The sequence below is a fragment of the Oryzias melastigma genome, linkage group LG20 (assembly GCF_002922805.2).
Source record: "Oryzias melastigma strain HK-1 linkage group LG20, ASM292280v2, whole genome shotgun sequence".
In the NCBI taxonomy this organism is placed as follows: domain Eukaryota; kingdom Metazoa; phylum Chordata; class Actinopteri; order Beloniformes; family Adrianichthyidae; genus Oryzias; species Oryzias melastigma.
The window spans coordinates 16,933,122-16,950,858 of record NC_050531.1 but is presented as its reverse complement, the minus strand read 5'-3'; the positions used below and the strand labels follow the sequence as shown (position 1 = coordinate 16,950,858).

At 39.6% G+C, this 17,737-nt stretch overlaps 2 protein-coding genes across 2 annotated transcripts in view; both read left to right on the top strand.

Annotated features, from left to right (window-relative positions):
• Positions 1–522: 522 nt before the first annotated feature.
• LOC112151263 lies at positions 523–9,334 on the top strand. The gene is made up of 8 exons (XM_036217362.1): positions 523–2,323; positions 2,425–2,454; positions 2,535–2,846; positions 4,961–5,646; positions 5,796–6,113; positions 7,147–7,470; positions 7,762–7,881; positions 7,961–9,334. Exons 4-8 carry the CDS (start codon positions 5,325–5,327, stop codon positions 8,029–8,031), a joined length of 1,155 nt encoding a protein of 384 aa, XP_036073255.1. The 5' UTR covers positions 523–2,323; positions 2,425–2,454; positions 2,535–2,846; positions 4,961–5,324; the 3' UTR covers positions 8,032–9,334.
• Positions 9,335–15,644: 6,310 nt separating this feature from the next.
• Positions 15,645–17,737, top strand: part of LOC112151262 (nonsense-mediated mRNA decay protein 2) — a 20,891-nt gene continuing 18,798 nt past the window's right edge. Inside the window, exons 1-2 of the mRNA XM_036217363.1 lie at positions 15,645–15,655; positions 15,801–16,124. Of these exons, the coding sequence (XP_036073256.1) occupies positions 15,812–16,124 (313 nt within the window). The 5' untranslated portion in view covers positions 15,645–15,655; positions 15,801–15,811. The remainder of the gene's footprint in view (positions 15,656–15,800; positions 16,125–17,737) is intronic.

The following is a 17,737-nucleotide window of genomic DNA, read 5'->3' as shown; positions in this document are numbered from 1 at the left end:
GTAATACCCTTTAATACCAGAGTTGTTGCTAGTGACGTTCTTTGTACTACCGTAATTCTTCAACCATTTATTTGTTTAACATCATTCCAAATGATTTTAAAACTCCGAGTCTTAAAGGCTTAAACAAAACGTGTGTATACACATTGGCCTCGATTGGCTAATGCTGAAAAAAACTACTTTGGTTGGCATATTTAACTTTGTAACAGACAGTCTATTTGAATACACATCTCTTAGAATAATAAGAAGTTTACAATAAAATCAAATGAATAAATGAGACAACAATTTCTTTTTTAAAACCTTTAAGTGACCTCCTCTATATGTGTCAGCACCCAGTCAGTCATGTCCTCCGACCACCAGAGGTATGAATATCCTGTACTCCAATTCCCACCGTGCATCAGTCACCATTTTCCTGTCACCAATAGCTGTTCGTCATCACCATCAGTGCTGTATATATTCCTGCCCCTCAGTCTGCTCCCTGTGAAGTCTTGATTTGTTGCTCTGTACATTCATTCTGAGCATTCTTACTTTGGCGACCTGTGTTTGACTCTCGCCTGTTTTCTCGTCTCCCCAGAAGACCCTGGTCTGTCTTCTGACAACGTTCTGCCTTGTCCTTACCTGTGTTGCTATTGCTAATAAATTTAAGTTGCATATGGATGCACTCGCCTCAGCTCCTTTGTTACAATATGTATTTGGTGGAGCTAAGATGCTTAAGTACCTTTGTTCTTTGGATTCAAGTAAACTTCTTTTTTGAAACTGGTCTAAACCACCAAAGGGTTTTCTTTCTGCAAGGTCTTGTAAACCAATAATATCAAACAGGTCTCATTTAGACAACACAAAACAAAAAACGTAATCATACCTGTCAGTTCTATGCTGATGATGTCATTATATATGTATATGCATAAAACAAGCATCAAGTTGCACAATACATAGTTGCAACGCTCGCTCCTACATTTAAATGTGTCTAAAACAGTGTGTATATTTCTTAAAGATAGTGAGTATTAAATCAGATCCCAAATGTATGGTACAAGGGGAAAGACTTAAATTTGTCAAAAAAATCAAGTACCGTGGAGTAATTCTAGATTAACAACTGAATTTTAAACAGCTGAGGAAAAAAGTTTTTAACCAGATAAAATTTAATTTATTCCACGGACAAAACATAAAGTCATGGAGCACGTGTTAACAGTTAAACCAGATATTTGACCAGTCAGATACGCATCTAAAAGTTCATGCAAGAATGACCCATTTAGCACGTTTTTGTCCTCATCACATGCTCATTGTGTACACATCAAAAAGAAGAGCACCTTCAGTCTGGCTAGACTATCTCACATCTAAAACTCAATTCTCAATAGCCTACAATGAGAGAACCAGTGCAATAACAAACAGATACTAGACTATCAAAGCTCAATCCGCACCTCTGTATACATTTTTATTGCTTTTTCTTTCACATTTGTCTACCTATTTTATCTTATCCAATTATTTTTCTAGTTTTTTGTCTATTGTTCTTTAGTTGTTGCTACTGTGTTTACTGACTATACTGTTGTGTTTTTCTATTAACAACCCTATCTGTGTTGTTCTGTATCTGTTGTTGTCTGCTACTATGTTTCATATGTTGAGTTAACTTGTCTTTTTACTTAGGGACCCTCAGCCTATCCAGGGACTATTATGAAAAGATTATAGTCTTATATATGTACATTATTAAATGTTTGATTAGTATATGATATCCCAGTCTGAAAAAAAAAAAACTAATAAACAAAATAAAAATAACTGTCAAATTGACAAAAAAAACCAAGCAAGCTTGTTAAGTGGCCTTGCCAGATTCCGAATGTCAGTCCAATGGGGAATCTTTAGGGGGAGTTGAAGTTGTGTTGCCCGGCAACAATCCCAAAACATCACAGCTCACGAGAGGATCTGCATGGAAAAATAGCCGATGATGGCAGCAACAGCGTGCAAACCTTGTGTTATCCTAAAGGAAAATCCTGGACTTTGTCACTGTCAACCAATATTTCTTTACATTGCTTTTTAAGGTACAGTAAACCAATGATGAACAACTCAAACTGTTTTCTGCTGGACTTAAGTCTTTTTGTTTCCATAGAAAACACAATCAGCAGTTTTCTACAAAGTTAAGCAAAGAAAAAAACCACTCTCTTCTAAAGACGTGATGCATACTCAAAAAGAGGAAGCGTCCTACTTAAGCAGTAGTAAATATTTCCTCTCCCACAAAAAATTTGACTCGGTTCTTTTTGTATCCAGATTGGTGACACACAACAGGATTTCTCCGCAATGTTCAACAAACAGCAAAGACAGCTCCATTTTCTGACTTTAGGTAAGACTTAAATGACTAAATCCAGCATTCTGGAAGACTTGAAATTCTGTTTCTGATCTAATAAAAAATGTGTTCCTATTTTTTCTTTAAAAAAAATAAAGCCGCATGTCTTTTAGGCTCATTTGGCTCAGGTAAGTGTCCTGTCATATTTTTTACAAATCACGTTCCATATTAGTTTGGAGAAATAATAATTTTTGTGGTATGTTTTAAGGTCAGATCCGACTGGTTGGCTATGGCTCGACTGGATGCTCTGGAACAGTTGAAGTCCAATACAACGGAACCTGGGGAACAGTCTGTGATGATAACTGGGATCTAAATGATGCAAAAGTGGTCTGCAGACAGTTGTCCTGTGGACCAGCTCTTCTAGCTGTTGAATCAGCTCGTTTTGGTCAAGGATCAGGTCCAATCTGGATGGATAATGTGGCATGTTCAGGCAGTGAAAGGTCATTAACTAACTGTAGTCACATCGGTTATGGGACACACAACTGTAATCATGGTGAAGATGCTGGAGTCATCTGTTCAGGTGAGGACACTTCCTATTGTGAGTTTTATGAAAATTCAATATGATTTTTTCACATGCTGCTGTGCAAGACTCAATTTGAGAGTCAATCATGTTAGACCTCTTTAGCTGAGTGTACAATTTCTAATCTAGAGGGAATTTAAATATTTTTGTTGTATATAAACCACATTCCATCTGCTTACAAACATTCTGTCAAAATGAGCTAAATTTCAAAACCGATATAGACCCTGTCAAGTTACCAATGCTTTCAACACATTTTTCATTGATTCTACCTCTAAATTCCCATATTATGGTATTGAACATAACTCATCAACAATGTTGGCTTCAATTAACAATTCCTTCCACATTAAAGAAGTAGATCAACTAGGGTTGATGAAAGACATGGAAGACCTTAATAATACTTTCTCAAAAGATAAATATATCATAGACACAACACTGCTCAAGAAATATGCTCACGTCTTGATGACTCATTGACTCATATCATAAATGTCTCTATTAAAACTGGAAGATTTCCAGATACCTGGAAAAACAATCATTAGTCAAGCATGTTTTTAAAGTCCTGAAATAGAACAGATGTCAGTAATTAGCAACCAATTAGTCTAGTTCCAGTTATGTCAAAAGTATTAGAAAAAATAGTCTTGGAAAAATTAACTAAATGTTTAGTATCACATCATTATGGCTTTAGACAGAACCATTCAACTGAGTCTGTTCTGTGCACTTTATTGGAAATTGCTGTGCAGTCGCTTGACAAAAAAAAAAATAAAAATAGCGTTGGTGCTGTATTCCTGAACTTAAAGAAAGCCTTTGAATCAGTAAACCACAACCTTCTGATTTCTAAGTTGGCGACTTTTAATATCTCATATCAGGCATTTTCATGGTTTGCGTCTCACTTGCAAGGACGAGAACAATATGTCATAATAGCTAAAGTAAGATCTGCCTCTGGTAAAATAACAACCGGAGTCCCCCAGGGAACCATGCTGGGGCCAATTCTTTTCTGCATGTACTTAAATGAACTGCCCAATGTCTGTCATGATGTTGGCACATACATATCACATGTTCATGTGGAGCATATAAATGAGTACTTTCTCTAGTCATCTTTTGACCATCTAACTATTTATCGCTGGCATTCTTGGTATTTTTTACATTGTTCATCTATGATTTCTGTAAGGGCTCCTCTAGGGACGAGTGTTAAGGTGCTTTCACACTGTAAGTGATTTGCGCGATAAATTTGCGTGCCCTGCCCCTCTTTCATCGTACGGCAAATTTGGTGCTCACCGCCTGTCAAAAAATGTTTCCCTGGCGCCACGGCCACATGTGGGAGGAGCTACCACCTCTGTCTGTGGATATCTCACTTAGAATAAATGGAAGACACACAATGTTGACGAATAAGGTTTATTTATTTTGGAGAGCTCCACAAAAACATAGGTCATCGTGTCTCCATGTTTGGGTTATGATTATTATTAATAGTTTTTCCCAATACAGGGGCTGTGTCTGTATGACAGCCGTTTCCACTGTGTTTCTGTGGCTGAGCTTGAAGGCTCTCTGTTTCGTATTAATCCAAGGGGGGAAAATAATGTTAGGAAAGCGTTTTCCTTTTTATAAATGCCTCAATGAGGCCGGAGCCAGCAGCCTCTGAACCTGCAGCATCTCTCTCTCTCTGCCGGCATATCGAACAAATGAGCTCCGTCGTGGGAGCAAAAACCGCTGATCTGCCCAGAGTGCATCCCGCCTTCGCCCAAAAGTAGCTGGATGAACTCTGGGAACTTGTGGTTTAAACAGGTAAAGGAAATAAATGAAAGTTCTTGACAAAAACACTCGCTTTGGACTTGTATTCTACCCGCTGATCGAGTCACTGAAAACATCATATTGCGCTGCGGGGCTTCAATTCGCCTCAGAGAGTCCCTGTACCATCGATTACAATTGATCTAGCCAATGCTGCCACGCAAATCGCATTTTACAAATTAGCCATGACTAAAAAATCTTTGGTACTGGCACCAGATTGTTTTAATGTTGAATAAAATAAAAAATGTCAGCTAGAACTGTAACTGGTTTCTTTTTTAATGTCAGAAGAAGATGCTACATCAGTAAAAATGTTGCTTTAACCAATCATTCCACAGAACGTATTGTGAAGCCCAACATCTCCATGGTTCCTACTGATGAGGTTTTCTGGGGGCAGGAACTAAGAATCACCTGTTCTGCTGTAGCTGAACCTTCAACAAAAACATTTATTCTCCAGAAGAGCCCGGGTTCCTTCCGACAGACACTAAGTACTTCAAGTCGCACTGGAACTTTTACCGTCTCTAAAGTGAACTTTGATTACGATGGATTGTACCAGTGTCAGTACAAGAAAACTGTTGATGGTGAAACGTTTACTTCTCCCCTAAGTGACCCTCTTAATATCACTGTTTCAGATGAGAATCACTTTTTAATTCTTTTAATTTAAAGCACAGCAAACCCTAAAGTAGGGGTCAGGCTCTCACTATGTTTTTTCTTATCTTCTCCATTTTTCCAGTTAAATTCTCAAAGCCCATCCTCACTGTGAGTTCTGCCGTTGTTTCATGGGGTCAGGAAATCTGGTTCGTTTGTTCAGTTCAACCTCAAATCCTTGGTGGAACCTTCATCCTGATGAATGACAAGAGATCCTATAGGAAAACTCCACCTTCAGGTTCAAAGTCTACCAACTTCATCATCTATAAAGCTGACATTGATCATGAAGGGTCATACCAGTGTCGCTTTCAGAAGAGAGGGCCGCATCAAAATTTCTCTTCTCCAGTCAGCAACTCAGTCAGAGTGTCTGTCACCGGTAAGAATCACACAATCAGGAAAGTCTTGAAGATAGAAAACAAGGATACCTATCCCTCATAAGGCACTAACTTCCTGATTAGTTGGCTTAATCTCATATTTAATAATCTAGTTTGCTGTGAATTAACTCATTGTTTTGTATTTTCACAGTAAGACTACAGATTCCCAAAATCTCACTTTCGTCTCCTGGAAGAGGGTTGGGTTCTAAAGAAATCCTGATCACTAGGGGTGATAACTTTACCTTCACCTGCTCCATCAACTCTCAGTATCCTCAAGGACTATTCTTCCTGGTCTTTTCTGGCTCCAACATGACAAGCAACATATCAGCAGTCAACAATGCAGCCTCCTTTACGTTTCCTGCGGCAGAGCTTGAACACCAGGGCAGCTACAGCTGTGTGTACCAGATCACTTTGGCTGGACGCACATTCACCTCTGCTGAGTCAGCACCCATCTCTATTGGTGTTCAACGTAAGTAACGTTAAACAGATGTGTTGACCAAGCTCTTACATTCTGTTCCCAGATTCTAAGCAGTCGCAGATCATAAAATGACCACTGGGGGCTGATTTTATAGAGCAGCACTTCTTTTACTGCCAAAGTCCATTAGTTCTTTAGAAGAAAAACATGTAAATATTAAACTTGAATATAACAAAATTTTGAATTTTCAAAGCATGACAGGCATGGGTGATGACAAAACCTGGTGAGTCTGACAGGGGGATAAATCAATTCAGGATATGACCAGAACCAAGAAATAAAACAAACAAAACCAAACCAAAGAGGTGCAATCCTTACATGATACTCCTATTGCTGATATGAGACTTAGGACAAAATAAATATTATAACTAAAAGCAAACTTCCTTTGTTTAGACAGTCATGAGATTGACTCCCAATACAACTGTGAGCCATTTGTGAGAATTCTTTGGCAGACATAACATCCTGTCCACCTTTGTCATGGGAGGGATCACACATCAATAACTGGACCCCATATGATAGCACAAGGGTTGATGTAGAGAAACACAGACAGTTGGGGGAGATTGGTCTGAAACATTGAGAATGTCAATTGGTCTTCATCCTCTAGCAAAAGTATTCCAGCTTCATAGACACTGCAAGCAGGTTTGATTATAGCATTCAGACCACTTAAGAACATCAGGATCACAAAACATAACTTGAAAGTGAGTCTTGACTGTGGAGTATCATTTTTTAATATAAACTGAAAATAATAACGACTGCTTCACACATCTATATGAACAGAAATGTGATTTATGGACATAATAAAGGCTTTATATTTAATCTATTACAAAGCTGTGGGAAATTGGGATTTTAAACTAGTTTTTTCTCTTTATTAAAGCTAGCCAGTAAGAAATTACAGGACAAAAATTCTGGATTTTGACCTTCATGCCACCCTACCCTATATTATGTACACCTCATTCAGATTAGTTGGCTTCGTCTCATATTTACTGATCTGAATCACTGCATATTAACTCATTGTTTTGTGTTTTCACAGTGAGCCTACAGATACCCAACATCTCCATTACTTTCCCTGGTGCCGAGTTGGTCCGAGGTCCTGGAGTAGTGGATGTCACTAGGGGTCACAGCTTTACCATCACCTGCTCCGTTAACTCCAAATCTCTTCAGAATCAATTCTATCTCATCTTTTCCGGCTCCAACATGACAAACAGCAATTCATCAGTCAACAACTCAGCCTCCTTTACCTTTCCTGTGGCAGACTTTGAACACCAGGGCAACTACAGCTGTGTGTACCAGGTCACCCTGTCTGGACGCACATTCACCTCTGCTGAGTCAGCACCCATCACTGTTGCTGTTAAACGTAAGTATAGATAAACTTATGCAATTGACCACAAGCTCAGCCTATATAAAATACAGGGTTATGTCAGGTAAGAGATCCAGTGTAAAACTCTCTGCCAAACCACCCGTGTGAACCAGTGAAAAGCTGATGACATGTTGAAGGTGAAGAACAAGCAACAACTGCTTCTTTATCAACCATTGTTTCGATTAGGTTTTGACCACCCTAAGAACGATACATTTTAAATAGTGTTCCATCAAGAAAATGAAACATTTCTGCTGAAATCACAGAAATTAAACATATTGTCTCTTTCAGAGTCTTTGCTGCTGCAGACCTATGCAGTATTCGGTGGAATCCTGCTCCTGCTACTGTTTGTCTTGTTCCTGGTCTGTCTCATCTACAGGAAAAGAAAACTCCCAGCGGTTCTTTTCCAGAGTACGTTTTCATCATGCAACAAAATATTTAAGTTGAGCATTTTCTTGAAAGGCAACTCGACTGTGCTTTTCTGTTTCAGGGTTCACCAGAGAGGACGATGGGAATTGTGAAATAAAATATGAAAATTCGTCAGAAGAAAACCTTTTATAAAACTTAACAGATAAAGGACAAAAGGAAAAAAAGAAATGATGGTGAATTGTGCAGTTTTTGATGGGACAAATGTTTTTAGAGTAAAAGACAAGAAGAGGAAACAAAGAAGAAGGACAAAGAAACCAATGATGATAACAATTACTTATAATGAAATTTTGCCTGTCCAACAAATGTATGTCATATGTGGTGTGATCTGGATCCATTTTAGGATTTTCCATTGTGTTTGGTTCCCCCACTTTTGAGACTCCTGTACGTTAAACACATTTCAAATGGAAAAAATGCCTTGTTTCATCCAGCTTCCATCCATCTTCAGAACCTTCAGATTCCTTCCTGGGGTCCCTTTGCCACTGGAGCCAATCCAGCTATACAGTTGGGCAAGGTTGGTTGAGGTACACAGTTTGCCAGAGTCAATGAGGTGGTACAGTTAGAAAATGCTTGGTTACAAATATTATCACATTTGCCTGCCATTCTTACCTGATGTGGGACCATCTTAAAAAAGGAAACAAATAATTTTATGCTTTTTTTATGGTCCCTAAATTGTGGTCCATTCCTCCTTGTAGATCCTCCCATTATCTTGGATGTTTTGGGTCGTCACCAACAACTTCTATAAATTCTCAGTTGTATTGAAGTCCAGAGTCTGGTTACGCTATTTCAGATACTCAAAATCCTTTTTGCGTAGCCACTTTTTCTTTATTCGGATGATGTGTTTAAGATTATTTTCATGCTTGAAGATCCGGCCAAATTTCATCTGCAATGCTCTCATTAATGGAAGGATCTCTTTAAGCAAAATGCCATCACATAGCCCTATTCATTCTTTCTTTAAAGTGGCCATGCCATAAAAAAAACAACTTTTTGAGCTTTTAGATGTTTTATACTGTTCATTCCTCTCTATAAAGAATGTGAGACAGCCCATTTCAGGAAGACTGCACCACCTCCAGTCACATCAACACCCAATTTCTCCACAGAGCTAGTGGTGATCGGAAAAAAAAAACTTGTATTTTAGGGGCAGAATACCATGTATCTTGTGTACTGTCTTCAATAAATTCCATCTCAAACAGGTGTTCATTACTTTAGATGCGAGGCTCCTTTAAGACACCCCCACCCCCCATCAGGCACAGTCATGCAGATGAGTGTATTTGTGTTGTGAACAAGTGTAATAATGGCCGGGGCTGATAAGGGCCGATATATGGTATGGGCATCCATCTTTTGGAATGGATGGAGTTGGATGTTTATTTTTGTCTGAGAAATGAGGAGATGCTGTCAATGGCTCTGGGAGGATGTCATGAAATGGGCGGCACCCACATGCAGTAGCAGGCGGAGCTTCAGGATTTCAGTTGTTTTGCTTGCGCCTAGGAAAAAATTCACATTTAAAAAAGAATTTGTTTTTTAGTGATCCAAAGTGATATTCATACACTGCTCACAAAAATTAAATGAACACTGTTTTTATTGGGCCTGGCATGGATTGAATTAAACCTGTCTGATAATTTTCTGGTTGGTTAATCAGCTGAGGGCCTCGTTAATCAATTTCAGCTGTATTGGTGTTCATGGAATTAACAACAGGTGCACTTCAGTGGCAACAATTAGAAAACCCTCCAAACAGGACTGGTGTTACATGTGGAGGTCATTTCAAGTTTCTCCCTCTTGATCTTTTTTGTCTGGTTTTCCACTCGTGCTGATTTTGGCTTGATAATTATCTCTACTGGCAGTATGAGGAGATTCCTTAACCCTGCAGAAGTTGCACAGGTTATCCAACTTTTCCAGGATGGCACATCCACACGTGCTGCAGCAAGAAGGTTTAATACGTCTCCCAGCACAATCTCCAGAACATGGAGGAGATTTCAGGAGACTGATGGTTATTCTGGGAGAGCTGGACAGGGCCGTAGAAGGTCTTCAACCCCTCAGCAGGACGATACCTGCTCCTTTGTGCAAGGAGGAACAGGCTGAGCACTGCTCGTGCCCTACAGAATGACCTCCAGAGGGCCACTGGTGTGAATGTCTCTACCCAAACAATCAGGAACAGACTTCATGAAGGTGGCCTGAGGGCCCCACGTCCTGTAGTGGGCCCTGTGCTCACTGCCCAGCACCGTGGAGCTCCACTGGCATTTGCTCAAGAACACCAGAATTGGCAAGTCCGCCACTGGCGCCCTGTACTTTTCACAGACGAGAGCAGGTTCACCCTGAGCACCTGTGATAGACGTGAAAGAGTCTGGAGAAGACAAGGAGAACGTTATGCTGCCTGCAACGTGGTTCAACATGACAGGTTTGGTGGTGGGTCAGTGATGGTCTGGGGAGGCATATCCATGGAGAGACGCACAGACCTCTACTGCCTAGGAAATGGTGCTCTGACTGCCATAAGGTATCCAGATGAAATCCTTGAACCCATTGTCAGACCCTACGCTGGTGCAGTAGGTCCTGGTTTCCTCCTAATGGACGACAATGCCCAGCCTCACGTGGCAGGAGTATGCAGGCACAAAGTTTAAACACTAAATCAAATGAGCATTTCTTGGCCATCGCTATACTGTATTATAACATAACGTGTCATGACCTGCTGCAGCTCTGCCAGTTTGCTCCTCTGTGCTCATTAGCAGGTCAGTGGATACACCTGTGCTGCAGCCTTTAAAAGCCTGCTCCTTCTCCCCACTCACTGCTGGATCGTCTCATCGCCTAAATGTCTGATCCTGCGATCCTGCGATCCTGCGATCCTGCGATCCTGCGATCCTGCGATCCTGCGATCCTGCGATCCTGTGATCCTGCAATCCTGTGATCATGCGATCCTGCTCTCAACACCCTGCTCTCAACGCCCCGCTCTCAGCCCGTGATCCTGCAGTCCTGCTCTCAGCCCTGGTCCCTTCCTGAGTTGTGAGTCATTTGTTTCAAAGCCTGTTTTTGAGGAGACTTTCTGTTTGGATCTCTTTTGTTTTGGATTTGGACTGTTTCAACCTCAGGACTCACGAGGAAGGATTAATAATAATAATTATAAAAATACATTTTATTAAAAGCGCCTTTCATGTGACCCAAGGACACTGTACATGATAAAACAGAATAAATAGACATAAAAACAGAGCAAAATAAAATTATATAAAAAAGAATAATAATAATAAGTCAGCAAGAATACACAGAAAATCAAACTGAGAAGGCAGATTTAAACAGGTGAGTTTTTAGATGGGATTTGAAAATTGGTAGGGAGACAATATTGCGGAGTTCAGGTGGGAGAAAGTTCCAGAGTTTGGGAGCCGACAGACTGAAGGCTTGGCTCTCCATAGTGACCATGCACGCAGGAGGTAGAGAGAGCTGGAGAGAAGAAGATGACCGGGGAGAACGACAGGGGGAGTAAATTTGGAGGAGATCAGAGATTTAAGGAGGTGCCAGATTATGGAGGGCTTTAAAAGTCAGAAGGAGGAGTTTGAACTGAATTCTGGATGTAATTGGGAGCCAGTGCAATTGCTGGAGGACAGGGGTGATGTGATCATAGGTTGAAGTCCTAGAGATTCAACCCAACACTCCTGAACTCTGCCCTGAAGCCTACGCCCCAGTGGACCAGAAGCCTACGCCCCAGTGGACCAGAGGTTCCCCCTCATCATGAAAGCTCCTTTTTTTTCTAAGAAAATAAAGACACTCTTTTTGCTCTCTTGGGTCTGCTAACCTTGGCTGTTCTTTACCCCACTCGTTGACATAACGGCATCTGCACACCTGTGTATGAGCTCACAAAGCTAGCTGATCACAGCTTCGCGGAGTGCGAGTGTTGGCTCGACTTTGTGATGTCAGCTTGTGAGAGCCCGGTCATTTTTGTGGGTTGGGAATGGATGGTGCTTAGAGCGCAGGTTTTTAGAGGAATGTCAGAAATGCGTGACTGGATCAAAATACTGCGTTGGAGTTGTTTATATTAATAGAATGAACATTATAATACAATTAAAAGCTCAAAAAAGTTGGTTTTGGAAGATGTGGGTCCTTTGAAGGGTTGAATATTCAAAGCATGTTGGGTTTCAGAGACACTGTATCTTTTTAAGAAAACAGAAGCTATGAGACACATTCTCAGAAAGAGGAAGTTTCCGTTAAACAGCAAGAAATATATCTTTGCTCTCTTGTGTGCTTCAGTCTTTCATGTTTCTACAACTTGCTCACATGGTAGATTTATGTCAGCCATGCTCAGCAAGCAGCAAGGAAAGCTTCACCTTCTGAGTTTATGTAAGTACTTAGCTTACTGTAAATTCCTCTTTGAGAAACTGTTTCTTTTACTTACCTGATTAATTTGTTATAAATTTAACAGAAATATCTTTGTTTCTAATGTTTCAGTCTCTTGTATCTGGAGCTCTTTTGCCTCGGGTCAGTCCTTCCTCCTGTCTTTTCCTCTTCATATCTTTCTGTCACTGTATAGGAAAAAAAACATACATGTTTGTGATGTGTTTTTAGATCAGATCAGGCTTGCTGGGTCTGGATCAACTCGGTGCTCTGGAAGGGTTGAAGTCCAACACGATGGATCGTGGAAAACAATCTGGGATAATAACTGGGATCTAAACGATGCAAATGTGGCCTGCAGACAGTTGTCCTGTGAAACCGCTCTATATGCTCCAGGATCCGCTCTTTTTGGTCAAGGATCAGGCAAAATCTGTCTGAGTGATATTGTGTGTTTAGGCAATGAAAACTCCCTCAGAGACTGTGGAGGTTGGAAAACGCATAACTGTAGTCACAATAAAGATGCAGGCGTCATCTGTTCAGGTGAGTAATGTCAAAATTACTCTGTTATAGTTTTATAGAAATTATTTGCTGTTGCTCACATGCTGCTGTGCAAAAGACTACATTCATACCGGCCTCAGCAACGTGCAATCAAACAACGGCTTTCAAAGGAACGTCTATTTAAACGAGTGTATATGTGGATTTTGGGTCTGCGCATTCAAAATTCTTGAGTTTATGTGTCCAGCTTCCAACTGTTAGTTCACACACTAGAACAAGGTAGTGACACTCCAGTGAAAGCACGTTGAAAAATCTGAGTTAAGCGAGTTCATGAATGTGCATCAAATGTCTGGTATGTACGTAGCATCAGCGTTTGAGATGCAGTCATCTTCTGCAAATCTTTTCAGCTGAGTCTCTGTATCATTTCCACTCGTGTCCCGTCTTTACTGAAAATCACAATAATCTATGTTTAAATTTGCTTTACCCAAATGTTCCTCAGAAAGTCTCCTGAAGCCGTCCATCTCCATGGATTTTGCTGGAGAGGTCCCCTGGGGTCAGGAACTCAGAATCAGGTGTTCCACATCATCTGAACTCTCGGAAGGAATCTTCTTTTTCCAGAACAATGCAAGAAACATCAGAAATCAATCCAAATTTGATGATGGTACTGCAACTTTCGACATCTCTAGGGTGAACTTTGGTCATACTGGATTGTACCAGTGTCAGTACAACAAAACATTTTCTGGTCGAATGTTCTCTTCACCCATCAGCGACACACTGACTGTGACGGTTACAGGTGAGAAAAACTTGATCTCCTTTTTTTTTTAGAAATTAAAGACCCACTTCAAGGAAAATTGGGTTTTAAGGCCTTTCAACATGTTCTTGTAGACATTTTGTCATGATAGACACATTTAAGATTAAAATTGCATTACTCAGGATTTCCTTATTTAAATTGTTGTGAATCAGGAGCAGATAAAAAATGCTGTTGAAAAAAAGCTTATTGCCTTGCTCCATTTTGAGGCATCCACTTGTAGACGATTAAATGCTGAGTTGGTATCTGGCTCAAAACTGGACAACTGAATAATTCCAATTTTTGTTGCAGCTGTAATGTTACATTGGAGTGTGAGGAGCTTTGGGAGAGAATATAAATACATGAATGATGGAGGGTAGATGGGGTTACTCCACACATGAATTTATGATGAACTATTGCAGAAACTATGTTCTAAAAAACAACATACTTTTTGTATTTGATCTAAAAATGGCAAAAACATAAATAAAGAGAAAATGATACTAGGAGTGGGATTATAAAGACTAAATAGGAAGAAGATAGATCTTGATGAAAATTTAAGCCAACTGACTTTTTGCAGAAATATGAACAAAAAAAAAAGTATAAACTTTTTTTCCTTTGGCTTCTAAAGTAAACCTTTCTGCTGTTTTGCGTTTGCATTTTTGCAAGAAGTTCCTCCTCTGTGGTTAGTAAATGAACAAAAAGTAGAGTTCTTCTTTTCAGCCACAGCACTGTGGTAATTTGAAGTTTGCGTGCAGACAGGATGCAACTTGTAACTGCTCTAAGGTGTGAAGAACGAGGCTCTGCAGTTCGTAACAAACATGTTGAACTATTGCCTCGCCAATTTGGACCTTAAAATCAAACAGATTTTCAAAAATTTTATTTTTCTATGGTTCCAAATATTGTATTTGTTAAATTGTTTTATTGTTTTGGTGCAATAGCCAAGTCATAATGAGCATTTAGCAATGAACATGGGTTTTCTATGTAAAACAGACCTAACTCCTGGTTTCAGTATTTTTAACATTTTCTGTTCCAGAAGCCAGAAAACCTCTTAATATTATCACACTACCACTAACATGTTTGACTGTTATATTTTACATTCAGAGTACTGATGATAGCAGACAGGAGTACTGGGAGAGGCAACATAAGGTGAAAGTAGAGGTGTTAAAGGCCAAATAATGGGTTTATGATGACTTGTACACTAGGTTGGGTAGTAAGGAGGGAGAGGCTGACCTGTACAGATTAGCAAGACAGAGGGGGAAAGTCATGCAGCAGGTTAGGGTGATTGGGGATAGGGATGGCAATGCAGTATGTTAAAGTAGAACATTCCTGACGTAATTTTTTTTTCCTTAATTGTTCGATATTGAGAAAAAAAAATGATGGTGTAAAGGGTGGAAATCTGTTATAATAAAAGAAAATTTCAAGCTGCCATATAAATAATATTAATAATACGTTTTATTAAGATGGCACCTTTCTGGGCACCCGAGGTTGCCTTAAAAGTGAGAAACAAAACATAGAACAACTACAGGATTAAGACAAAAGTTATATTCATAAAATGGTTTTAAAAATATGCTTAAATTACAAAATTAATTATGTCTGAAAATAAGTCTGAAAATTTAGATTTTTAGATTTTAGATAATTGGGGGAACGAGTCCAGGTTCCATAAATCAGAGGGCAGTTCAAGAGTAGCATTTTGATCTATTAATATATCACAATTTTAAATGGAAATACCTCAAAGGAAGGCTTTTCACAGCAATAAATTAGGTTAATTATTTACAAGTCATGTTTAATTAAATGTACGAAAAATAAATAGCATGACAGCACTATGAAATAGAAACTTAAAATTGTAATTTTAATCTAAATTTATTCTGAAAATGTACAAAAACGTGTAAAAACAAAACAAACAACAACAAAAAAAAAAAAACTCAAAACGTAATTTTCATTGAAGCGGGTCTTTAAAAAAAAAACTGCTACATAAAAAAATGCCCCAACCTTGTCTGGCCCTATAAATTATTTTTTTTCACCTTATACAGAAAGAAAATCTAAACATTCAAAACACTGAACTCACTAGGCCAGGGATGGGTAACTCCAGGCCTTGTGGGCCACGTGCATGTTTTCCAACATATTCTGCTCTGGCGTGTTGTAATTGGCTGGGCACACCTGAACCAGGTAATCAGTCACGAGTGAGGCTTGGACATCTGGAAATCAAACAGAAAATGCGGCCCTTGAGCCCTGGAGTTGCCTATCCCTGCACTAAAAACAAGTGGACAAAATTGTTGCATGTTCGTTAATCTTGTGTTCTGTGTTGTTGTAGTGAAACTGCAGATGCCTCGTATCTCACTCTCATCTCTTGGTGTGGACTTAGTCTGGGGTCCAAGAGAAGCAGAGATTACCAGAGGTCACAGCTTTACCCTCATCTGCTTTATTCCTGGTGAAGTTCCTCAGGGTAATTTTTTCCTGTTATTCTCTGGCCACACCACAAGAGAAAACCGCTCAGCTGTCGACAACTCGGCCTCCTTCACCTTTCCCGTGGCAGAGTTTAAACACCAGGGTAGCTACAGCTGTGAGTACGAGGTCAACTCATCTTCACTCACGTTCACCTCTCCTGAGTCAGCATCCATCACTCTTGTTGTTAAAGGTATGTCAGATTTAAATCAAATTTATTTTTTAGTAGTGGTGATGAGTTTATTAGAAAAACTGTTCATTTTGATCTTCCTTTATTGTTAACTATAACAGTAAAGTTGTGAATCAAAATACAGTCCTTGCTAAAGTCATACTGCCCTTGTGAGAGTGGTCTCCAAACCTAGAAATCCCAAGACTCAAACAAAATTATGTTGTTTAAATCCACAATGGACTTCCAACATATTCATGCTGTTGTCTGACAGTGCAAAGGGAGACACTCCTTAAGAATGGTCACACCACAAGAGAAAACCGCTCAGCAGAGGCTTCTGGTTCTGGGTCACGAGCAGCAGACGTGAGCCTCCAGCTCTCCTCCACTTCATCTTTTAAAGTATTTTTACTGCAACAAGGAGAGTTGAACATGGCACCAAAGAAAAACTTTGAAGCCAATTTTACAGAGCTCAAAATCGCACCCACGGATATTCAAGGAAAACTTTCCATTGCTTTTCTGAATTAGGCTAAGCTAACTGCTCTGCTGGAGCTTCAAGCTAAGCTATCCCCACTGTTACAACTCGTGGAAAATTTCCGACAGGAAAAGGCACGTAACGGACAACGAGATAGTCGCCAAGATCTCCTGGAGAGAGAAATGCATGACATGGATCAACAGGCACGGATGAATAATTTGAACCTTTAATTCAAGCAAAATGTGAAGTGAAGGTGAACTCTGACCCAGTCATCTGAAACCCAAAAAGATAGCACAAGGTTAAATCACTGGGCTCACTTCTCCAAAAACAGTACTTTTTATTATTATTTATCTCTTCACTACTCTATATATTTGCCTAGACAGAATTTAGGCTAAAGTCTGGGCCTGCTAAAGCTACACCTTCCATCCACTGGCTTACTGACCTGATCCAAAGTCAATTAACTATTCTAAGAAAAACAGAAAACTCTCTCTGCTTTAGTTGAATATCAGAGGCATTCAGAGATCAATAGCCTATTTAAACGGTAATACAAGGCTAAGACTGACTATTGCCATAAAAAAGAGTTATCATCACGAAATTACAAACAGCAAAGATGTTAAGAAACTGTCTCAGACAGTAAGGTTAAAGATGATGAAGTAGGGGATGAATCACTACTTCATTCTTTTCCACATCCCACATCGCCATCTCAGGTCTGGGCTGGCCAACACTGGTCTTCAAGAGCTATAACCCTGCCAGTTTTTCAGCTCTGTCTGGACTGCTTGAACTGACTATCTAAATCAGTTGTGTTCCATCATTCAGGATGTGGACTCATTGGAGTCTACAGATCATTAAAAGAAACGTTGGCCTTTGACTTTGTGGAAAGGTTCCTTAAAGCTACTAATAAATTTCATGGATCTTCTCTGGTCATTTGTGCGTGAACAGTAGAAGAAAAACACGTATGTACTGAACATTAGCTGTGCAGTCTTTCTAAATCTGAATGTGTGTTATGTTCGAGTTACATTTTAGGTTTCAGATTAAAAAAAGTTCTAACATTTTTTTTAAACTGTGATTTGACTTGACTTGTTTTGTGCAACAATTGTGTCTTCCAGAGTCCCTGCTGCTGATCTTGTTGATATCAGGTGGAATCTGTCTTCTCCTGCTGTTCATTGTG